At 41.1% G+C, this 24,030-nt stretch overlaps 1 protein-coding gene across 7 annotated transcripts in view; it reads right to left on the bottom strand.

The window, feature by feature from the left end:
• The window catches only part of TTC7A (tetratricopeptide repeat domain 7A), a 168,130-nt gene that overhangs the window by 129,364 nt on the left and 14,736 nt on the right, over nt 1–24,030 (bottom strand). For 6 of the 7 annotated variants that reach the window (XR_002437364.1, XR_002437363.1, XM_021392818.1 and 3 more), the window contains 5 exons: nt 20,081–20,211; nt 18,255–18,376; nt 10,329–10,407; nt 7,054–7,214; nt 6,555–6,618 (listed from right to left, as the gene is read on the bottom strand). Coding sequence is in view for 5 of the 7 variants with exons in the window: in XM_021392818.1 (XP_021248493.1) it covers nt 6,555–6,618; nt 7,054–7,214; nt 10,329–10,407; nt 18,255–18,376; nt 20,081–20,211 (557 nt within the window). In the remaining 2 variants the exon portion in view is untranslated. Of the gene's footprint in view, nt 1–6,554; nt 6,619–7,053; nt 7,215–10,328; nt 10,408–18,254; nt 18,377–20,080; nt 20,212–24,030 lie in introns of those variants that run through there. The other variant, XM_021392821.1, reaches the window with a different exon arrangement.

The raw sequence follows: 24,030 nt of genomic DNA, 5'->3' as shown, positions 1-24,030 counted from the left end.
GTCACTGGTCAACACAGGTGCAAGCCATCAATGCTATTTCAACACCTGGGATTCTGCCCTTTCAGGACACTAATCTTCCTGAACACAACTGGAAAAAAGGGTTATTTGTCCAACGCTGATCTCCAAACAGAGCATCAGTACACAACAATTCCCTGATTTGTCCCACTGCATTATTTCCTCCTCCACTCCAAGCAGAATCAGAAGAGCTACAAATACATTTTTTGACACCCCCAGTATGACTCTTCCCTTTGCCACTGTCACACAGGCATGCCTCACTGCACACAGGCAGGATGGAGAGAGCTGGTGAGTCACACCAGCAGAAGAGACCCTCTGTTTAAGAAGAATACGTAGGACGGAGAAGGTCACTACCAACAGGACTGGCTTGTACTCACAGAGGAAAATATAAAATCAATCCCCCTCTATCTGGGGTAACAGAGCAATCCAGAGATGCATTGTGTTTGCACATTTTGGGACTCATTACAGACACGACACCAACACAGGACAGCAAGCACCCTCCCAGCAGTGGCAGGCTGCATGCACCCAATTGGCTGCGGCTGGTGCCATGAGCTCACGGAGCTCAGCCATGACAATGTCTCTGGCCCAGCACAGGCACTGCAGCTGCACAGACCCAGCCATGTTACAGCAGGGATGAGGTCTGCTTTTATGAAGATCGGCAGTTTGTATAACAACCCTGCTGAGCTACCGACAGCCTGCATTTTCAAACCCGCATGTACAGCATACCTGCATCGGGATAACCCATCTATCCACAGAGATTTGCTGTACGTCACTGGCACTGCTATGCCACAGCCACATGATAACTGCAGCTTATTTATGTTTATTACATGCATCTTTAGAAAGGAGAAGGGCTACAGCAAATCCAAACAGCCAGTACTTCAGCAGTTATTACATACGCATTTATGCTGCAGAAAATTGAATTTTACCACCGTACAGAGATGTGCTTCTTAATAAAACATCAAGCAATCATATGAATTTCAATAGAGCATATTCCATGTAGCAGTCCCTTCACACTACAATTAGCTATGAAGTATCCTTTAATTGCTCACTTTGAAAGATGGCTCCCCCAGCTTTGTTTCAAATAAGAAAAAGAAAGCAATTAAAATCTTTAATGAGTGCCTGCTGCCTGCCCCTTAATTCATGGGCATTCTAATGTTCAACTTGTGTCTTTTCAAAAGAGACATAATTGCCAGATCCACTGCAACCCATCTATACAGAACTGCAGCATGTTTTAAATTGTACTGTAATAATGTAATTGGTGTGATTCAATACTAATATTAAAGAGAGGAAAAACAAATGCTATGTGGTTAAGATTGACAACAAGCCTTTGAAACCGGGTAGTTGACGCCTCTGCTAAGAGGTGGGAAATACTTAGCCCACATCCTTTGGGTCTCCATTCTGTCTGCTTTGCCTGTACTGCCAACAAAATGAATGAATTCCTTACAGTGGCATAGATGCATTCACATGTAAAAGGCTACTGACTTGCCACCTAAGTTACTGATGTTCTCTACATAGCACTCGAAGACACTCCGCACTACCATACACAAAGAAAATATGCAAGGTTGACCGCAAGGCTGCTGTGAGAACAGGAAGCAGGCAGAACAGGGAGGAAATACCTTACTCCCACCATTGCTCAAACTGAGATGCCACAACTTGCTCGATTTCAGAGCAGCAGCTCAGAGAATGAAAATTTAGTGTCTGTATGAACTGCATGGCATCTGTCTCGTTTCTGGTAGGCAATAGCTCACAGATTACAAGACCCCATTAACTGTCTCAGCAAAAAAGCCCATAATACAAAGAGGCTGGAAGGCTGAGTTTCTCTCTCACTCACAACTCAAACATAGCAGAGCACGGTAAAGGACTTAGTTTGTATGAGCAGCAACTTCACTTAAAATGAATAAGTAACTTCATTTCTATGAACATCAAGGAGGCACAATGCAGGCATAAAGACAAAGCAAGCAAGCCAGCCACGTCCTCAAAACAAATCAATCCCTGTCTAACTTACTGAGGGTTTGGTTGATGAGTGAGCATATTAATTCTACATATTGTTACTTTTTCCTCTTTTCCCTCAATGTAAGCACTTTCAAGAAAAATGCATCAGTGATTCACAACAACAGACAATTAGAAAGACAGCTACTACAACCTGCTGGAGAATCGCAGTCCAAATAAGTAAAAACTACTGGCTATTTTCCACCCCCACCACACGGCCAGTTTACAAAGTATATAAGAGATTCAAATTATCCTTGGACAGATGAACACTCTTCTCCGTTTTCCTTTTGTTTTGGCATTTGATTATAAAATGTGACTGTCATTTTTCTCACCAGGTATGTTCTAATGGCTGGTATTGTAGCAGAACTAATTCTGGAAAACTCAACCGAAAGCAAGACAGGTATGACCTCTCTCAGCCAAAGCAGTTCAACAAAAGCAAAGGAAAGGGAGAGAATAATGTGACAAACAAAGGCAGGGTTATCTATGGGATCTGTCTTGGGCACCAAAGTCATGTAACTACTATTAGTAATCTGCATTTTAGAGAGTTGTCTTCCAAGAATTTGCATCCTCCCTGCAATTCTAGAAATAAGACAATCTACTGCAAAGCAAAAGAAGAAAAGCTCTACACAACCTTCTGTAACTCACATAATGACAATTTATTCATGAATAAACTAATAGGGGTGGCGTATTTCCCACTAGAAACATCTGGCAATCCATCTTCTCAGGACCAAACTGCAAAGCTTTGCCTTGTGGATCAGAGACAGTCAACCTTGCTATTGTAAGCACAGCACCGTAATTTAGCAGGAACGAATAGAACAGGCAATCCTGTCCCCAGTTGTCTCCTTCATCTGCTATAGTCCAAAAGTCTTCAAAGAAATATATGACAGTTGCGCAGCTGTTGCACCATCACTAGGCTTGGTGTCATAATAAAAGAAAAAAAGGAAAGGAAAAAAAGGTTCCATAAAGGCAATAAGAGTTTTTTCTTTCAGTTGTGGGATGGTATTATTTTATAAAGTAAGGAACTGCAGAGCTAATAGATTTTAATTATTTCTGTGTTTAAAAATAAACGTGTTGAATCTTAGTCCCTTAAAGGCATGCTCAGAACCATGAGCTTGCTCTCACCAGCTAAAAGAACAGGATGAGTCCCAATATCTTACTTCCCCCCTCACCATCTGCTCTGTGCTCTCAGGCTTTCCAAGGTCAAATCGCCTTTACGAATTCAAATCAGAGATAAGATGGGGATGACATTTCTAATCTTTGTTACACAGGAACAGAATTTATCAGTTTTGGACACAAGGAGCTTTATTTCCAGTATGAATTAAGTGAACACAGAATCAAAAAAATTAAAAAAATGTCATGTTACTTGGTATGTTTGGTGGACCACACCCAGCCAGAGTCCCTAGCTGTAGGAGCCAGCATTGCCAAGGCCTAAATAAAGGATTCTAGGCTGTATTTTAGACCTCTGATTCAAGAAGGGAAATTTCCTAAATACAAATAAAGAATATTTTTGGTTTTGCTTTTTTTTTCTTTTACTTCAAAAATACACACTAAAAGGAATAGAAAGTGTTCCATTCCTTGCTCTGAGAGACTTCTAGCTGATCTTAAGGGGCAGCACAACCTACTCACAGCAAACACTCTTGAGCACAGTTATTGGAACAAACAGAACTGTGGTTAAGAACTAGCCCTGCCAAACCTCCCCTGCTGCCTCCAGCAGCACAACAGGCCCAGTGTGCTGACAGGACCTGCAGAACCAGCACCACCGCTCCCACCCACCGCGCAGGGCAAGGAACCGTGTGCAGCCATGGCATGCACTCAGCCCTCCCCAGAGACAGTGCCATTGGGTTTGATGGGTTAAATACAGTCAGAAATGGGACTAGCAGTTTAAAAATAGGATGATCCATTTTTCCAGTGCATGACTGGAACCCATCATTCTAAAGCAGCCTGAGCTTGCGAGAGGCGGCAGGAGCTGGCCTCCTCCTAGGTTAGAGGGAGAGCATTTTTCTCCTCTCACAAACAGTCCACCTGTCCAACCCACAGCTCAGGCTGTGCTTAAGGAATGAGAATGTAGCCATGAGGCTTCTAACTCCCCTACAGACAGCCCTGACTATGGTACTATTCAGGGTGCCCAATTTGTTTTTCTAGATTCCTCCATGAGAGCTCCTCAGCCAGCCACAGCAGCTAAAAAACAGTTGCACAAAGGGTGAGCGCAGGCCAAACACAATAACCGGATGTTTTTCATTGTTTACTGAGATGTCTTTGCTCGGGAAAATAGGTTCCTATTATCAAAAGGACAGACATAATACAGCAGGCAACTAAGGAGAGGGCCACTAGGAAAAAGCTTTTACTGCAAGTGTTAACAAACCTTCAGGAACATTTTTAAGGCTATGGAAGAGTCTACAACACTACTAGATTTTTACATATTTAGGCTCTAAGTGAGTGAAATACTGAAGGAGCACTTTATTCCCACCTTATTCTCATTTCATTCCATCAGAACACGCAAGATTGCTCCCCTCAAAAGCAATGGAAGTGGAGGCAAGAAGGAAAACAGCGTAGACAGTATGATAAGCTGGAATTCAGCACCACTGAGAGTCAGAGAAGGTTTTTTGGAACATAGGATGAGGCTTACAACACCTTAAATGCATTTTCTTTTATCCACTTCCCCCTTATGGGAAGAGTTCTTGTAATGCCCATAACATCTTCTGTGGAGCTGCACTGATTCCGGTAAAGCAGGTGTTAGCTTCACCTTCGGAACATGAGACAAACAGAAGTGTATGGTGCATTTTAGCTGGTGCAGCAAACTGCCTAGCAATGATTCACTCCCTCCTTGTACGTCTAGGAAAAGAAATAAAGGGGTGATCAAAATGCGTATTTCTTGAAAAACCTACCACATCCCATATTCCTTTCAGCCAATTTCTTACATATTTACTCTGTGGTTCTCTGATGATCAACATTCTCGCACAGGACATGTCTTTGTTCCATGTCCCCTTAGTGTGCTGACATATTCACCTGTTCCCAGTCACTCCTTCCCACACTGTCCCATCTTAGCTCATTCTGGAGTGGCTAAAATCAGAAATAGGCAGGTGGAACAGACCTTCAGCTTTACAGTCCTGCATAAGAATTATTGTGACATGTCTGCTCCTTCGCCTCTTTACAAATCAGAAAGAAAAAGCACTGTTCTGGTGAGTTTTGCTCTGACAGAGCAATCAAAGTGTCAGAGAAGCTGGACAGCTCCAAAAAGGTTAACTTAATTGTTCAACTTCTGTTTAATTTTAAGAGGTTCTTAATTGTAATACCAAAAGAACAACCAATCCAGCCAAAACCTAGGATCACCAACCACATTGCTTACAGGCCTACAGAAACTTATCCTTATTACTTGCCACCAATACTCTCTCCAGGAAGGAATATGCTTTATTTGTTTATTAGTACTGTATCACAAGGGAGTCCTCAACTGGAAATGTGCTTCTTGTTAACTTTTTTTTATAAGCTTCAGAAGATTTAAAACATAAAAAAGATCAAAACAAAAATCTCTAAATGAACAACAAACCTGTATATGAGAAAACTCACTAGCCTACAAGAAAACGGTGTAATGGAAAAGATGCCTCATTATATAATAAATTAAGCAAAATTCCCCCTTCTACAGCAGTAGAAACAATAAAGTAAGCAGTTAAAATAATAAACTAATGGCAAGCCTACTGTAAACACAAGAGGAAGGTGAAGACTCAGATGTTCTATTCCCCAAAAAACAGTCTGTTATCATTCCTGCAGTACTCCACTACAGATCTTTGTTTAAGTGCCTTCCATGCAGCAGATCAAAATGCCTTGCATCTACCTCCAGACAGTTCCTATATATAGAAGACAGTACTTAAACACAAGCATACTTATTTAGTCTTGAAGTCAGCACAGCAATCCAGGCTCTAACAATAGCGTTTTCACACTGCTTCATCCATAACAGTTACAAGATCAGTTCATCATTTTGTGCGCTACTGGCTAACAGAGATAACCTGTATTCCCCTCAGCAGAACAAGACTGTAGTGTTCAAGGTCCCATAAGACTGTTCAACTGCAAAGTCCAGCCCTAGAGATGGCTGCAGCAGTCAGTATTATTGCTGCTCCAAATCCTCCTCCTACACAGATCAGCCCAGACAAGCCACACTGACATAAGCTCTTCTGATTTTAACAGAAGTGTAACACTGCACTTGGCACTCTACAAGCCCCAGCTCCAGCAGTCTCTAATTACAAAAAGCCCTACCTAACTGCAGAAAAAGCCCTTGAAAAAGCAAAGCGGAGGCAATGTAGAGAAACTGCATGCAGCTATGGTGAATGCAGGCATTTCCTTTTCTTGACAATTCCCCAAATCCTTCACTGAAGTTTCACTTAACAGAAGTTGTATCACCAGTAAAGGAAGAAATAGCATTTCCTGTTCATTAGTAGAATCCTCATTTCTCTTTATTTAGGGAAGATTCTGTAAACAAAACCAACCGGAAGACTTGACATGGAAATTCTAGATATTCGTTTTGTGCTATCAATATTACAAACTCATTTTTGGCTTACCATGGATTCACTGATTAAGAGGAGAAGCAGAGCCTCTTCTACGTTGTCCTGAGGGCAGTAAACACTGAAAGACAGAACACATTTTTCTGAGGAAGGTCAAGAATTATCCTATCAGCCTCTCTTTCTCATTTCACAAGAGGAGCAGTAACTTGAAACATCTCATACATAATTCATTTGCTAGGTAATACCTTCTTTTGCAGGTTTACACAATTAAAAGCTCTGAAACATATCCAAGATGAGCTATTCTGAACCATGAATAGATTATTTCCGCTTCTTCGCAAAGACAGCTATTTGGTTGGATTTTTTTTTTCTGGACGAAGGAAGAAATCAAATACTCTAGGTTTAATGCTTTATTTTTCCAGCAGGCCTTTTGATGAGAAGTCAAAAACAAGAATTCACAAAGCTACTACATCAATCAGTAACATAATTAGCAATACTGTAGAGCATTCAAACATCCTCTTTCCCTTCTGTCAATAAACCAAAATTAAAAAATGCTTACTTCTCATCTGCGTATAGCTCGGGCTTCCGACAAAGAAGATTGCTAATGTAAGACTGATCTTCCTTGTTCATGTACTCAGGGAGAGGATCAGATAAAGGGCTCCAGTAACAGTCTTCGCTTAAGGAATGGAGAAGCACTTGGCCTAGCTGTTTGGCTGCAGTCTAGAGATCAGTAAACAGAGAAAGATGCATCAGTGAAGCCTTCATACACACCCCACACACCTAACAACAATATACGTATCACAAAGGCCTAACAAGGGACAAGTTAGTGAATGAAGACAACTGATTGCCATGCGGACTGCTGAGAATCTCACAAATGTCACTGCGTTTGAGTATAATGGTACTCCAGTGATTTCCCAGCATCGAGATTTTGTGAGTAAGTCTCAGCCCAGAGTTTACTTCTGTCTTAGGTTTAAAAGAGCAATCATTTAGCTGTTGGTATGACTGCAGCTCTTTACAGCTTCATCTCAGTATTATTTCTCTCTCTTTTGTTGTTTTAATACTGGCAGGAAGGGAGAAGAAGATTAGGAACTTTACATTGAGACAGCAATGTCACATGCCCTTGTCTGACCACTGAGTGTCCTTAAATACTTGCTTCCTAGTTAATATCTATAGCTGTCAAGTTGAGCCCAAAAGGCAGCCAGTTAACTTGACTTTGCAAAACTATCTTTGGCATTTGTCTCTGTTTAGATTCATCCAATAAAGCTCTAATTTTTTTTTTCATTGTAAATACATGAGCATGTGAACAAGCACAGAAATCAAAACAAGGGCTGTCTTCTGGGAATTCTCAGTAGCACAGTATCCTACATCACAGCAAACACAGCACAGAACAGAGGTAGTCTGAAACTTCAGCCCTAACACCACTAAACATTTTTGAACTTCTCTTTGACTGCTGCATATTTATTTTCTGTGCAATTTATGTGCTATGACATGCTATGAGCCTGCCAAGAATTATTCTCTTTTAAATACCAGCATAGGTATGATCGATAAACTGAAACATTACTCCACTTGAGCTGTTGCATCTGTAGGATTAAATAAATCAACCTGAGGTAAAAAAAAAAAATCCATGTGATCAGATTCAGAAAAATAACTTATTCTGACGCAAGATTCTTTATTTTCATCTACCTCACCACGCATTAAATCACAGAGTTAGTCTAAAATGCAGCCACACTAGCATGCGCTGTTCCTTCAACATCAGATAAAGGCAAGTTTCATAGCTGTGCCTAGCAAACGGCAAACTGATTTGGCTGTATGGCAGTGCCTCAAAGAAATATTGTCACATACAACTCCCTGGAAACCCCAAGACCTTCCCCACACTCCTACTGACAACCTACGGAAAGCCTTCTGTTTCTAACTAAGCTTTTCTATGCTTTTTATAGCAAGCAACCATAGGCGGAATGGCTGAGGGCACTGCAGCATTAGCCAGTATCATTTTATCATCTCGGTGCGTAATTATTTAGTCAGTTTTACCCTGAGGAGCCAACTCTCCTGTATTTTTTCCTGCAGTCTTAGAGTGGAAGGAAGAGTATTATGCCAGCAACAGAAAGATCTTTACTGTTTCACACAAAAGAAGGAATACAGTTTGTGATAAGCCTTTCAAAAGGCAAGAACCAAATACTTGTAGTTTCTTTGATTTTAACGTACAGTACAGTAGCTGTGTAAATTAGCTTCCCTCTTGTTTTGAATAAGACCAAATAAACCAGAACAGGCCAAGACTGTGATCTACGTTATTACTGCCTTTGACTAAAAAAAGCATCATTATGCTTGGAGAACACTGTGATCCCACAGATTAGGAAAAAGAAAATTGTGTGTTTCATTTTCATGCATGAAAAATTTGTTTAATTAAGCACATTCTTCCTTTTGCCCTCTTGACAGCTCTTCAAAACTAAATAAGAAAATGAAAACACAACTTCCAATAAAATGGAAATCCCAGGAAAAACTACTGGATGGACATCTTCAAATTTCCCCTTAAGGAATAACATTCTTCCCCGAGGGTGTTGTATAGCTCTCCCCAGTTGCACTGGGACAGGAGCATTTGAGTACCACATTCTGTCACTGTATAAGAACAGCAGATGGTTACATTCATTTCAGCATAGCGATAAAACAGATGAGCAAAAAAATCCCCCGAGTCCTGATCTCACTCTGGGAAAGGATGTGAACATTTGAGTGTGACAATTAAGTCACCTCTTCTAATTCCCTGCACAAACTTTGGCATGCATCTGCACTCTCGACTAAGCATGGAAGGTGATCCCAAGGCAATGAAAAGATTCATTTCTAGAAGAGAAGTTCCAAAAATGTGAGAAACGTAGGAAAAAATGCACTCAGAATACCCTTTGTTTGCACTTTCATTTCAGCTCTGCATTTGCATGTAAGGAAGACACACACAGATCAGTCCCATTCACTGGAACCCAGTGCTCTCCATGTTCAAAACATTAAGCAAAACCACGTGTACCTCCTTCTCCAAACTACTCTGGTATTATGCAAAACACCGAAAAAGCTGAACAAAACACAAAACAAGTTTAGCCGTATCAGCGTCAATGCTTCTAAGGCTGCAAAGTTCTCATTCATGTTCAAGACTGCTATTCTCCATGCTGTTGATTTCATCACATCCTGAGTAACTTCATGACAAAATTTCTTAAAGTGGAGGTAGGAAAGAGCCATCAAAGTTAAACTGCTCAGTAAATGAGGCACATAAATAACTTTCTCCATGATTTCTTTATCAGAGGCACCCAGGCTTAACAGGACATAGAATGACAACACAAAAAATAATAATCACTCTGCACTACACTGTATTGAAGGGAGTTTTATATGAAGAATACGGAAGCATTTTAGTCTAAAAAAAGCCCTGTTTATTTGTTGCAAGAGCCAGAAGTACTTAATGCTGCTACATGCAAATCTGAAAAGTTGTGCATGCACACGCTGACAAGAGAGAGAAAGAAAACAAGGGACAGCACTGTCAAACTAAATACATTCCTATTCCTATTTATTCCACAGCCAAAAAATGTACTGGGAGGAAAAAAAAGCAAAATCGAAAGAAGAGAGTGAGAGAAAAGTAACCCACATGTCCAGATCTGAGGGCTCAGAGGTTTCAACTGGATAGCACTTTGAATGAAGTGCATCACTAGAAATATCACTCCCAGAAGTATTAAAACAAACAAAAAAAATCCAAGCAATTAAGCGAGGACAAATTTTTGTCCTATTGCAATCGTTAAGAAACAGAGAGCTCCTGCACAGCACATTATGTCCACCTTCCCTTCTCCCATTCATTCCCCTTACCATTTTGAAGGTCTGAGTAGCTTTTGTTTCCACAGTCCGTAATACTTCTCGCAGGCTCCTCATTCCCTTCACAATATTGCTAAGGGGGAGGCAGAAAAAAACACCATAAAACAAAAAGCAAAAGCAAACCAGCACAGTTGAGAGGAAATATTTTTATGGTGCACTAAAGCTGAGCAACAAACTTGACATTCATAGATGCCAACAAAGGAACCCCTCACACTGAGTGTGCGGTACTGAGACGAGTCACTCTGAGGCAGAGGACAATGGCACTGAACAAGGCAGTGACTGTAGCATGTCTGCTCCAGATGGCTTCCTCAGAGAAGATCACATTCACATTTGAGGAACAGAGGGGACATTTGGAAGCTTTTCATAGTTCATATTTATAAAGCAGATGCTTCTTCTTAAAAGCATCCACATCTCCTCTTCATACACTCAGATTGGACTGGTATGAATTATACCGAGCTTACGTGATTCTTTTAAATGACGATGACTTTTAGGTGGTGCTTAAGCATCTTGTGTCTGGTGGTCCAGACACGTAACGAAATTACAGTGGTTTAAAGAGTTTATTGCCAGGCAGCTAAGTTGAGTAGCTGACTGCAAGCACAGCTTAACCTCCGGTGAAAGAGGGTTAGGCTGAAAAAAAAAAATCACGTTACTCTGCATACTCCTGAGCAATTAAACCAGTCTAGTTGCCAAACGATATCTTAACCACATGTCTGAGTGCTGAAAGAGATGGAGAGAGGAACAGTTAAACACCGGACATACCAGTTAGCACACCTGAAGCTTGTAAGCTCCTCCAGGTTAAGGAGATGGCCCTACCACCACAGTAACAACAAAATAGTTTAGCTCATTTTCACTGAAAGGTGGAAGCTATCCAAAGAAATACAAGCCACCAGAAAAGGAGCAATGCTGCCCTGAATTAAAGACTTTCAGACAGGAATAGTTCTGGTATATTAAATTGCCACTTCAAATTATTCCAGGAAAATTTTCTGTGCAGGCAGCATCTTGGTTTTGTTAAAAAGCCACACACCATAACAGCCACCTCTGTGAATCTGTTTAAATTTTGAAGGTAATTGTACAGAATGTGTTCATGCCTACTTTCATGCACTGCAAATCTTCTTGTACTCTAAAATCAATGGTAAACATTTTAAGAAACATCAGAAAATATTTTCTGGGAAAAAAAATGTAAGTTGATGCTGTTTGTCTTAAGTCTTGGCTACATGAAATGCTACCCTAAGGCTTGCAGTCGTCAAGTCACACAATGCAAACGTGTGTGGCCTTCCTTCCAACCAATATTGATCTCCAAGATTTAAACTTGGAGAAAAGAATTGTGAAAATTACCCAGTTGTGGGTGATCTACAGACATTTAAAGAGGCAAGAGGAAAAAAACAATGGAAGTTTTACCAGATGTCGTCTCTTTTTTTTTTTCCCCTTTCCACTCTCTCCTAAGTAAAAGATGTTCTCAATTTCTCAAGGAAAGCCTCCTCGAGAAAGTTTTTATAAGCTGGACATTAAAGCTTCAGCAAATGCTCCAATCTGAGAGCCAAGATACCTGGTGCATTCTGTGGGCTCAGGGAAGAATACACACACATACATGCAGTTCTGGATCTTAAACTAAGGAAAGCAATTAGGCACACGGTGACGTCCACACACGAGTAGTCACACCAAAGCCAACAGAATCGTTCACAAGCTATTTAATGCTGAAGAATCAAAAACAAGACATTCCCTCAATTGAATAGAAAGCACCTGCCCAATTGCTCCCCTCAGTTACTTAAAAAAAAAATTACAGGCCTCTCCTGTGCTTCCTTGAGCTCCTTAAGAGGCTACGAAGAAGAAAAAGGCTGTACATGACATTTCCATGACATTTTCAAGAATGCATACATTTAGATTTCTTGTTATGATAACGGTATTTGTCTTAAAAGCATCAATGAATTCCATTCACTAGCAACAAAAAGATTAGTGATCATTTGCAAAGCCAATTAATTCCACGCTTGGCTTTTATTTAGAGACTAAAAACCAAGAGAATGTGCTAAAAAAAAAAAAAGAGACAGTTTCCTCCTCAGACCATCAGAGCACCATTTCACTTCCAGCTTTAAGACAAGGCCATAAACTATGTCAATGCCTCACAGGAGGACCAACAAGTTCTGAACTGATGGGGAAAGGAAGAGTAAGGAATATGAAACAGGTAAATGAAAGAATAAATGAGAAGCTGCTGCCCTTCCGCAAATCTTTGGGGTTGAACACGGATCACAAGACAAACACCCAGAGCACCTTCGCAGGGGTAGCAGCGCACGGCAGGCAGCTGGAAAAGGCAGCCTGCATGGTAGGTCAGACAGGCACGCAGTGGTCAGCCTCTCCGAGAATAGCCACACCAGGCTCTGAGCTCTTAACTCTGAAACACACAAAGCATCTGACAGCCATACCAGTTCTACAGGACCGAGGCTTTGCTCTGGCAGCTTTTATGTTCTGAACGTTACTGAATATTATTGAGAAGTCACAGGAGACAGAGCACATCTGCCAGCAGCTGGCAAATCCACCTCACAGGACCTTGCCTTTCCGTTCAGCACTCCAAGATGCTGGAAGGCCAAGGAGCACACACTTCACTTTAAGCACGAGTACTACTGATAACAATAACTAACTTACAGCTCTGTTAACAGATGCCTTTTGTACATAATGCAAGCACTTGATGTGATTTTTGAAAACAGAACCTGAAGAACACAAAAAAGAACAGTATGTCTTTAAACAGAAATAAGCATATGCAGATGAGTGGATGAGGATGTAAACACAACCCTTGGCAATCCACAGCAAATCCACTTGATCTTGTCTAGATCAGTAACTAAGCAATCTTGAGCACCTCATGACTTCAACAGACTACGTGGAAATCCCAGGTACTGTTGGTTCAAGTCAAGGCATCATAAGCCAACATTAGATCATGGAAATTAAATGAGCCAAAAGATTCTGTAGGCCCCTACTGCGCTGCTAAGACGCCACAGAAAGAAACAAAGAGGAAACGGAAGGAAACAGCACCTGGCCATTAAATGAACTGCTGTGGTTTTAGCCACGGAGCTGGCAAGAGAGACATTTAAAAAGCCATGATGAAATGTGCTTTAGAATTCAAGTACAGCTAATTTAATAAAATAGAACACAGAAAATCAACAGTGCAAACAGTAACTGAGAGCACGTTGAGTAAGGACTTAGTCCAGCATGGAATGAAAATCTGTGCAGTTTTTTGGTTTTTTTGTTACATTTTCTGCTGTGTTTTTTTGTTCTTTGTGAACTGTTTTTTGGTTGTTTGGTTTTTTTTTTTGTAAAATATAGAGTAATTACCAGACTATGAATGGAAATAGTCACATCATACTTATGTCACATTGTTTGGTTAATGCTACACAAAATTTTAAGGCAAGAAACTTAAGAAATACATTGTTTTCTGTGCAAAATTGTCAAAAAAAAAAAAACAGATAATGAGCCAAAGTGGGCCCCAAAAGATCATGTTCTTATCCCCATCCATTAACTGCGAAAATAGCCAGTAACACAAGGAAGAGATCGTCTGTAAATGACTACATGGCAGTTTGCAGAGTCACTTCTCCAGGGGAAAGCACACAAACAGCAGCAATACCAGGGCCTCTCTGCAGCTCCTTTTGTATCTCTCCCAGCTTTCTATGAATTCATACTCTCTCCTTAAGCAGCTGTTCATGCACAGGCAAAAAAAGCACTCACTGAACTAGACCTTAGATTCTTATGAAAGATACAAGACAACTAACTACAACAAAGCACGTTAGTGTTTCCCAGTGTCAACCTGTCTAACAAGCTAGACTCAAAAAACCCACCAAAACAAACAAAAAAAACAGCCAAAACCCCCCAAACTAATCAACCAACTAAACAAAAAAACTTAGCACTTATCTATGTTGGTGCTCCAAAAGCAATGTCTCATATTTATTTCCATGAAAACTGCAACAGATACAAAGAGCACAATAACACTACTCCATAGAGCATACTTGCAGCTACAAATCACTTTTTTTTTTTGTCAGTAATGACTAAGAGTCTGCATGCCACACTCAAAAATCTGCACCAGCAGAGGTGACCCACTGTCACCACTGCTGAAACACGCCATCCACCATCCTACTGTGCTTGCACCCACTATTTGGTCTCCATTAACATTCAACAAGCATTGATAAATGTCAGTGGGTGCCATTTTTTCCACATAGAGAAACTCAATGACGCACCTCTCCTTCAGACACACTTCTATGTTAAACACCATTGTGTCAGACTGCCCCTCTGCTGCCCTCTGTCACATGACAACAACATGCAGTGGGATATTGGTGGGAAGGTTCAACTGCTAATGTCGTACCACCAGTACCTGCCTCTGGCATCCTGGGCCAACATAACAAAACAGGAGGCATTGCTTCCAGAGCAGCCCTCGTAGATTGATCTAGTAGGCAGTAAGACTCACTTGTGAATTAATAGCTGCGGAGTCCTGAGTTTCCTTTATTAGGTGCTAGACCAGGAGGACTGAAGAAAGGATAAATGACAAGCCAGCCCACACAAATTCCTCAGAAAAAGATTTGTATTATAGCAAAATTTTCATTAGATTCTACTGTAAAACTAACACATACATGAAGTTACTCTTTCCAAGTGCCCTTGCAACAGAAGCCAATAAAATTCCAAAAAACAGAACTGAGGGATCTGCAAAAATGACAAGGGAAGAGAAGACGAAAGAACTGCGTAAGCTTTCCCAGCAGACAATTTCACCAGGGCTTTCCAAAGTAACTCAGGTCCCTAGCTTGAGGGATCATAAGGAAATCTGATTTTTACTACTTGCTTAATACTTACTTTTCAGAAAACCATTTTTTTTTTCTGAAGCACCTAGAGCTTCCAAAACCATCCGCTTCCTCTGAAATGCCCTGCCATTTTCATTTCCTTTGCTACTCCATACATACTTCAAGTACCATTAAAAGTGTCACACAGAAATAACTGTTACTTCACACAGGTGAATCCCATTTGCCGTAAGCAAATAAGAGTATTTAGAACAAACCATCCAGAACACTATAAAATAATGTTACCCATGCAATACAAGTGAAGGGCAGTCAGAGATGAGCCTAATTTTCACACAAACATTGACATTAGAAAGAAAAAAAGCAGAATCCCACGCGGATGTTAACATGAAAGACAAAATGATGCTTCCTACAGAACGACAACATCTGCCTATATTCTGCACCCACAGCATCAATGCTGGACCAATAAAATAAAGCTTTCTTAGGATGCAGTAGGGCAAGCAACTGCAGGAGACGTGCTTTCAGAACATAGTATTTTTAAGTAAATGTCTGTTGACAGAGTGAAGGACTACCACAGCTGTAGGACTTGCTGGTCCTCACAGCTTGCTCCTTAGCAGCATGCACCTTTGTTTTGCATGGGTGCATGAGGGAGGTGCCTTCTTTTCACCCTGCACTAGAAGAGGAACGGACATTGCTGCCTCCTGCCTTGTTTGCTCTCCAGAGGCGACTGTCCCCTCAGAGAACTGTCTAAAGTTGTACACAGGAAAGTCAGATCACAGTATCCTAGAAAGGTTTGGCTCGGAAAGGACCATAAGGATCATTAAATTCTTTACTCAGACAGCAGTGAGGGACTGGCACAGGCTGCCCATAGAAGCTGTGGGTGCCCCATCCCTGGAGGTATTCAAGGCCAGGTTGGATGGGCCCTGACCTAACCTGACATAGTGGGTGGCAACCCTGCCAGTGACGAAGAGGATGGATCTAGATGATCCTTAAGGTTGCTTCCAACCCAGCCACTGTATGATTCTATGATGCCTGATCATGTTCCAAGAGGTTGCCAGCAGGAACAAAGCAGGACAGTACCACCCCTTTCCCAGCTCATCTGCTGAGGGACACAGCACCTCCCCTGTAGAAAAGGAAGTGCTGTTTTGTACATAAGTGCCCAGGGGAAGGGCATGGCACCTCCTAGGATCTACGCATGAAATATCTGAAAAAGCCTCTATCTCCCTCACCCTCCCACCCTTTTCCTTCATATATCCCAATGCTGCTTATGCCCTCTCGTGGCAGAAACGGCACATTAATACACAAGCAGAGGGCACAAACAGGGGATTCCCACTTGTCTCATTTTCCTCCCTCCCGTCCTTTAATTTCACTGGCTTTTGCCTCTGATTTGCACTGGAAGAGGTGCAAAACGAATTGGGCTTTGTTCTTGTCACAACCATGTCAGCTCCACAGCAGTAATGAGGCTGTTTTTTCATCAGGAGACAGCTACAGAGAACATTTTGCTGCTATTGCAGCGATTCAGTGTATAATCAAAGTGGTGCTTAATTCACACATGTATTTTGATTCCCGATTGTTTTCCCATAGAGTTTTTTTTTTTTCTTTTTTAAAAGGCTGTCATTACAATAACGTGGGAAGGGAGCAAGCAGGGCTCACAGTAATAGCTAAAACAACCCACTGGATATATTGAAGTGATGAAGATTGAATTTCAAATGCTGCTGAATAAGTGAACATGAGTGAGTTTGTTATTCAAAAGGTGTCTAGAGGACATTAGTGCCATATGTTCTAAATGAGATTTTATTTTATTACATAGTTAATGAGTTTACTGGCAAGACCTGAGCTTTTTGTTTGCTACCAAAATGGCAAAGGGCCAGCAAAGCCCACTCTTTGTGCTACAGATGGTCAACAACCATCTCTCAAGGGAAAACCACATATGTACCCTGTATCATTGGGACTACACCTAGTACTTGGAACCTCATACTTCCTTACACATAAACTTGCAGGCAGTTGACTAAAGGGGTCGTTCCACGACACCTGGTCTTTACTGATAAAGCCTTTGGGTTAAATAAGGCTTAGCTCAAGGCACTCTGCATGGATATGCTACAGTAGGTACAACTTCACTGTACACAAAGGCTGTTAATCCTGGCTACAAATAAAACAGTAGAGAACGCTAAGGATATTCATAGATGCATTTAAATCATTACTGGGGAAAAAAAGAAAAAACAGAACAGAAGCAGTCCTTCCTCCAACAACGGAATCAAAATATTTTTTTTTTTTCCTTACAGAAGAATTTAAACTGATTTTTGCTGTGATTTTTCTCCTCGTTTTCTTCTTTTCCGTCTCTACATATTTTTCTTTTTCCCTTTCTTCTCCATTTCATTCAGAAGGAAAAAGGAGTGAAGAAAAGGAGAGAAAATATCTTTGGGGGTGAAGATTATAAAAACCACCAAAATGAAATACTTTCCAAGATGGTTCGCTTAAGAAAGTTTACAAAACTTTGGCCAATTATGCTCTACAGAATGGTGAGAAATTCAGTATATGATTCCTTAAAAACAGAAGTGGTACTCTGCTGCAAACACAGGACTACGGAAGGATGAACTCTTACAAGTATTGTTTACATACGGTAAAAGGACATTCTCTCCACATGGCAATCTCTCCGTCAGCTAAGCAGATTTGAAGATACTGCCTGTTTTAGGGGTCACTGTACTCTAAACTACGGCCTTTGAAAGCCAGTGTTCTTTCTAGTTAAATCATACAAATTTGGGGGTTTGATCAAGACATTTAAGACCTTCAGTAACTAAATAAAAGAAACAACTCAAGAGCTCTAAAGCAGGCCTTGGGGCTGAACATTCAAAAAGATCTCAGTAGTATTTACATTCCACACAATCTCTATGGTCAGACTCCTCACATCTCCACAGGGAACAGAGCTGAGTCAAGACAATAAAACAGTTGTACTCCACCCTACTTGTGAGTCTGGGCTTAGGATGAGAAGGAGAGGCGGGTGGGAGGGGTAGAATATCAGAAAACTTGAAGCAAGTCAACAGCAGCAAAAAAAAAAAAAGGCACAACAGAACACACGAAGACATAAATCTCACCTGTTCTGAGACAAAATACACAGTATTATCTTTTTTTTTTCCTAACATCTGCATCCACCTACCCCTTTTTTAAATGAGTCACATAGGCACTCTGTAGAGCTGCTTCCAGGAAGTAGGACAGTTCAAACTCAGAGTATGTCATGTTGCTGCCCTTTATACTCCTTGAATGTGTGTTGTTTAAGGTCTGTGAGGAGAGAAATCAGTGGAATTACAGACAGACAACTCTTGGAACTAGCCACTTCTTCACAAGATATCAATAATAAAATGTTAGCTCCTGTCATCAGATTCCTCTTCAGGTTATTTGAAAACCTACCTTCATTAGCTATTCCACAAACCTTCCAAAGACAACTTTATTTCACAAAAGTTGCTGTATAGTTTATTTTATTGTGTGCAATGTGAGCTTTGAAACATCAAGATCTGCTACTTTCCACTCTTAATAAAACAAATCTACATATCAATACTGAGGGCTTCAGAAGTACTACTCTGACCAGACAGAGCCAGCACTTCGCATAAAAATAGAAACACAATGTTTAAGTGGGGATACCTCACTTAACATGACAGATATTTGTAAGAGTTAATAAACTACAAGGAGCCTTGATGGCAGAATCTTAGCCTTTCCTCTTTCAGTTTTACCAAAATGAAAAACCCTTCTTGCTTTGGCTTCCCTAGAAGCTCTATCTTCCAGACCAGCTAACAAACAGCTTTCGTTGCTGGAAGTTGCACTGCATAGACCCTCCAAAGCAGTATTTCATCTCCAGAAATGAAAAGGACCTATGGACTCTGAGTGTGTGAATCAGGAATACTGCATCCTTCTGAGTCCAGACAATGAACAAATGATTGTTCAAACTTTTTCCCTTCTTGGTGGACACAGTTGTCAGTGAAAACACTTCCAGTGCCCAGCACTGGCAGGAATTGGTCCTTCTGCAATGAAAAGGCTACATCTCAGTTTAAATAAAAAGGTCATTTATCTTTTTCTTGCAAAGAAACAGACCAAACAACTTGTTAGCTGGTTATTTAAGCTTACAACATGCACAAAAATCCATTATTTTTCTTGTTTTAACGCAACTGAAAACAAAACCAGCGGACTTGCTGCTGATAGGAGAAATATCTGGTCAGATGGTCTAAGCCAGTAAAGCACAGAAGAATAGATAATGTCCATTGCCTCAGTGTTGCTCATGTCAAGCTTAACTTGTAGCAGAGGACAGAGTGTGAAAACTTACAGTGCATCTCTGTTAAATGCTGGTAGGCAAAGTTACAGAGATAGAGATATCTAAGCATGTACCCAGCCAGGAACTGGCATGTATTACAGTTCAGTGCAGAAGTCAGTACCCATCTTACTCAGCATCCCTAGCCAACATCTGGCTACGCAGTTACTTGCTATTGATCCAGGTTCCTCCAGTTTCACCTGGAAATGGCAAAGCATTGGCAACTAAGGTGCTATGATCAAGCCAAAAAGTAACTTTCAGCTTGTTAGGGATCTCAATATCCAGTACTGTGTATCATTTACATGGCAGATACATAAAATGCCTACGGTTCCTTCATGGTGGCACTTGCTACCTAAAGTCTGTAATCCCTCTTAGTAAGAGCTAAACTTGAGATAAAGACCTGAGCATATCTGAAGCATTCAGTACTTTGCCCCAGGCAAAACTAGTTTCTACATGTCATTCTCAAAAGAAACCGGCAGAGACCAGACAAACAGCTGTTTTGCAACTGCGTATAGTGAAAAACTCAGTCTACAGAAACGCTAAGACACCTTGGTCCTACAGACTTGTTCTCACGCTCGTTATTGTCTATAATCACTTGATGTTTCCGCCCTCATTTTGCAGTCAAAATTCCTGGATGTTCTACTCAAGCCACCAAGTAACACCCTGAGCACATTTCTTCTTACCTTTTCAAGCTCCTGCAGGTACACCTGGGCAATGACACACGCAGTCTCAAAGCAAGTCATGACTTCTTCCTCCCTTTCACACAGGCGAGCACGTGAGGCAATTGAGTTGGTTGAGCGCTCCAGAGACAGACCTGCAAAACAGCAGCACCTTAACTGGAGTCCACTAACAGCAACATGGCCACGTTATACTTCTGTTTAATTGCTGACAGGAAAGTTTTCCATATGTAGATTTCCCCTTAGTTTTAGTGGCTTTTAGGAAAGGATCCCGGGAAAATAAAATTCTTACACATGCAAGGCATTTTTGTCATGCTGCTCTAACATATGGTACCACTGCATGCTTCTCCAGTGCCTTTCAAACATTTTATGAAGAAAGGACATACAAATCCTCTGTCAGGGATGAGCAAGCAGACAAATTATGGCTCATATTTCCAAAGATGGCTATGGATTTTGGGTGCTTCAATATAAGTGCTATTTCAGAAACACTCTAGCAATGGATTTGAGAATTTCTATGCATCCACTATTCCAAGTGAAGCTTTCAATAGCAGCAGTTTTGAGGAAGAAACCTGGAGAAAGACACCAAAACAGAACTGGAAGATCTGAAGCCTTTTGTGGAAAATCTGAGCCCTTGCAAATTGCACATGGACATACAGTGAGCTCTTGGCAAAGCACATGAGAATAACTACAAAGACACCCTCTATTCCAAAGAGAAGAAAAAAACCACTTTTTTTTTGTACCACAAAAACATTATCATCAACCAGCTCCTTTAACAAACATACAGCACGTAAATAGAGACCCATAGCTACTGCCCCTACACAATAATCCCTTACTGTCCAGTCCTTGTCTGGCCACCCACTACTATATCCTTTATTTCCCCAAATCTCTTTGGAGAGGCTAAATATATATGCACACTGATTTTATTCTGATCTATATAGATGCTTATCCCCCATAACACATTGTTGTGGGAGACTCCAAACAGTAAACAACTGCACAGATGCCCAGTAGTCCACATAGGTTGCAAATCTGTTAGTACACATTTCCCAGGAAATTTTATATATAACAACAATCCAACACTAATGAAAAATTTGTAAGATGTAACACAAAATCCTAGCCTTCATGACAGAGGTCTGAAGGACAAGCTGTCTGCACAGGCTCTCCAAGGAAGTGATGTGGACCATCACAGCATATGCCAGAAGAATTTGTCCCATGTGAGGAGGCACAGCCGATACCAGGAAGCACACCTTTCTTGTTGCATTACATACTGGGCAGCCCTGGAGAGCTCACTTCAGGACTCCATGGCAAACCACTGTGAAATGGCAAAGTGGAGTCAGGCTATTCCATGATAAATGATGCAGCAGAAGCACTCATTCTAGAGGAGTCTGAGACTCCTAGACAGTCTTAGCTTTGTTTATTTTTCACATTCAAAGTTTCTGTTTTGTCCCCTTGGTAACTGTGCTAGGAGTTTCCCTATCTCATGCTCTGCATTTGAGGCAGACAAGAGCAGTTACTTCAGTGGAAGGAGCCCCAGACGTGAGAGTTCAGGGGGTGGCTCCCCACTGCCCTTTCCCAAATCAGGGATCCAAGGCACATCCCCTCAAGGATCTGCCGAGGAGAAGCACACAGTAGTATCCTGCACCTTTGAAAATCCTGGGGGATGATAGTCTTGCTGCTTTTCACTAATAACCATTCTGTGTTGTCTCCTTTCTACTGACAGCCACCTCGTATAGCAGAAATCCAACAGATTTTGTCCTACAGACCATTTCTGAAGCCTCTGGCTTACATCATGATTTTTTCCCTACTATCTCAAAGTTTCTCCTCACCCTGCTGCTATGTACTGAGGGGGAAAAAGAGGATGTTAACTCAATATAGAAAGAGAAAACATCTAGTGGTAAAGCTGCATCAACTTACAAACATTACTCCCAGATCTGTCTCAGTTTTATTCATCTCTGAATTTTGAGCCATCCACCTTCACCAAAAATAAATTCAACAAAGTGTTGCATTTCAGAGTCACCACCCGTTAAGTACAAAGTGGGGATGAGAACCCTGAAAGAAACCCAGTACAACACACTGACATCCGCACACATGCAGCATCTTATCAGGATGCTGCAAGAGCCGTCTGTGTGGGGGCGGCTGTCGTGGGAGATGTCACACAGAGAACAGGCTGACAAAAACCATTCACATACACGCTGCCGCCCACTGCAAGGAGCTACTATCTTTAAGCTCTGATGTGGGTGAGGAAAGCAAGCAGCCTTTGCCAGCACCAAGTGACTAACAACAAACATACCCATCCGCAAAGCCACAAAAACAGAGGTGGGGCAGAACAAAGATGGGGATACCAACATTTCCAAAAAGATTTCTGCTACAGTAATCACAGAGCAACGCATAGCATACTGAAAGGAGACAGTATGCTACATTGCACACATTTTTCCACTTGCAAAGGGCAAGAAGGAATAATGACCCACATGATGTGAAATTAGTCATAGCGCTTCCTGCTCATACTGTGTGTGCCGACCTGATGTTATCAGAGTGTAAGATCCTCTGCAGAATCTGAACCAGATTCACCACAGAAATACAAGAAGAAAAATCAGAGCAGGCAGACAGCAAATGCAGCAGACAAAAATGAAGAACAAAACAAAACAAATTCCTTATTTTGCAGCCATCAGTTCAGCTCTCACAGTGCAAAGTCCGAACAATTACAGATTTTCTTGAGGTGCAGTTGTGTGTGGATACCCTCCAGCCCTGACAGCACAAATTCCACTAACTCTTCTCCATTCCCCAGTTATCAGCAAAAAAAAAAAAAACTTTGCAGAATTGCATGCATTTTTAATTCAACTTAACTCCCCAAAAGACACAGAAAACCACTAAGTGCATAGTATTGCCACACTGGACTTAGCAAAGCGTAGCTCCTGCTGAGATTGAATTAACTTCTGGGTAAAGCATAAAGCTACATGCTTTCTGGGTAGCTGGTTAAGGAGTTTTTTTTTTTTTTTAAACCAGTTACTTTAAGAACACCAACTTGTAACTTACCTACATTAAGATTTTTCTCACACAAATCAGATGCCCAGATTTAAAAAACATATGAACATACATATCACAAAAACACTTCATGTACAGAAGATACCATTTTCCAGTGAATATGGCTCAAGTTAAAAAAAGATCTTTCATAAAAAAATAAACTCTACCTACCTACTTCAGAGGCAGCAGCTTTCTATGTATAGAAGCACTACTTTTCTTCCCTGAATAAAGGAAAGGCTTCCATCCACTTCCTCTAGTTCTCTAAAAAATTATCTTTGGCTCCTTATCTCTCTAATCTTTGATTGTTCTTCTGCCATTCTGAAGCTAATTTGCATTTATGCCAGAAAAAAACCACACCATAAGGCATATAAGAGTTGTCACAGACTGAACGAATTCCTTCCTAGAGCTGAAATACACTGCTTTCATTCATGGAAACCTGAATGAGAACATTTTAGAAAGGCTTATTTCCAGTTTTATCTTACCCAGTCCTTCCCAAAGGAAGAAAACATATCACGTGGCACCAATGCTCTGAAGTGACGTTATTAAAAGAACTGGAAAATACATTGCAAACAGACATGAGGACTTATTCTCAGCAACAGAGATCACAGGATGGGGTCCTGGGAGGTTTACGGTCCAATCTGCTGCTCGAAGAAGGGTCAGCACAGGCTCATCAAGGCTTTACCCAGGCTGGTCTTTAAGCCTCTGTGAATAGATGGAGACTGCACAACTGCTAGGGAGAAGAGCAGGCTAAGGTAGCTTGCTTCTTCCAATTCATAAACTAGTTCCCCAAATAGCAGCATTACTCCTAATAACTAGGAGGGACATATCAATCTACTCACAGTTCTTGTCACTTTCATTTTAACGCAGGCTTTCAAGTGGCCTGATATTACATCTGTGTCAAGCACATCATAGAATGGCCTGGGTTGAAAAGGACCTCA

The sequence above is a fragment of the Numida meleagris genome, chromosome 3, assembly GCF_002078875.1.
Source record: "Numida meleagris isolate 19003 breed g44 Domestic line chromosome 3, NumMel1.0, whole genome shotgun sequence".
NCBI classification, from domain to species: Eukaryota; Metazoa; Chordata; class Aves; order Galliformes; family Numididae; genus Numida; species Numida meleagris.
This window is presented reverse-complemented; position numbering and strand designations above follow the sequence as displayed.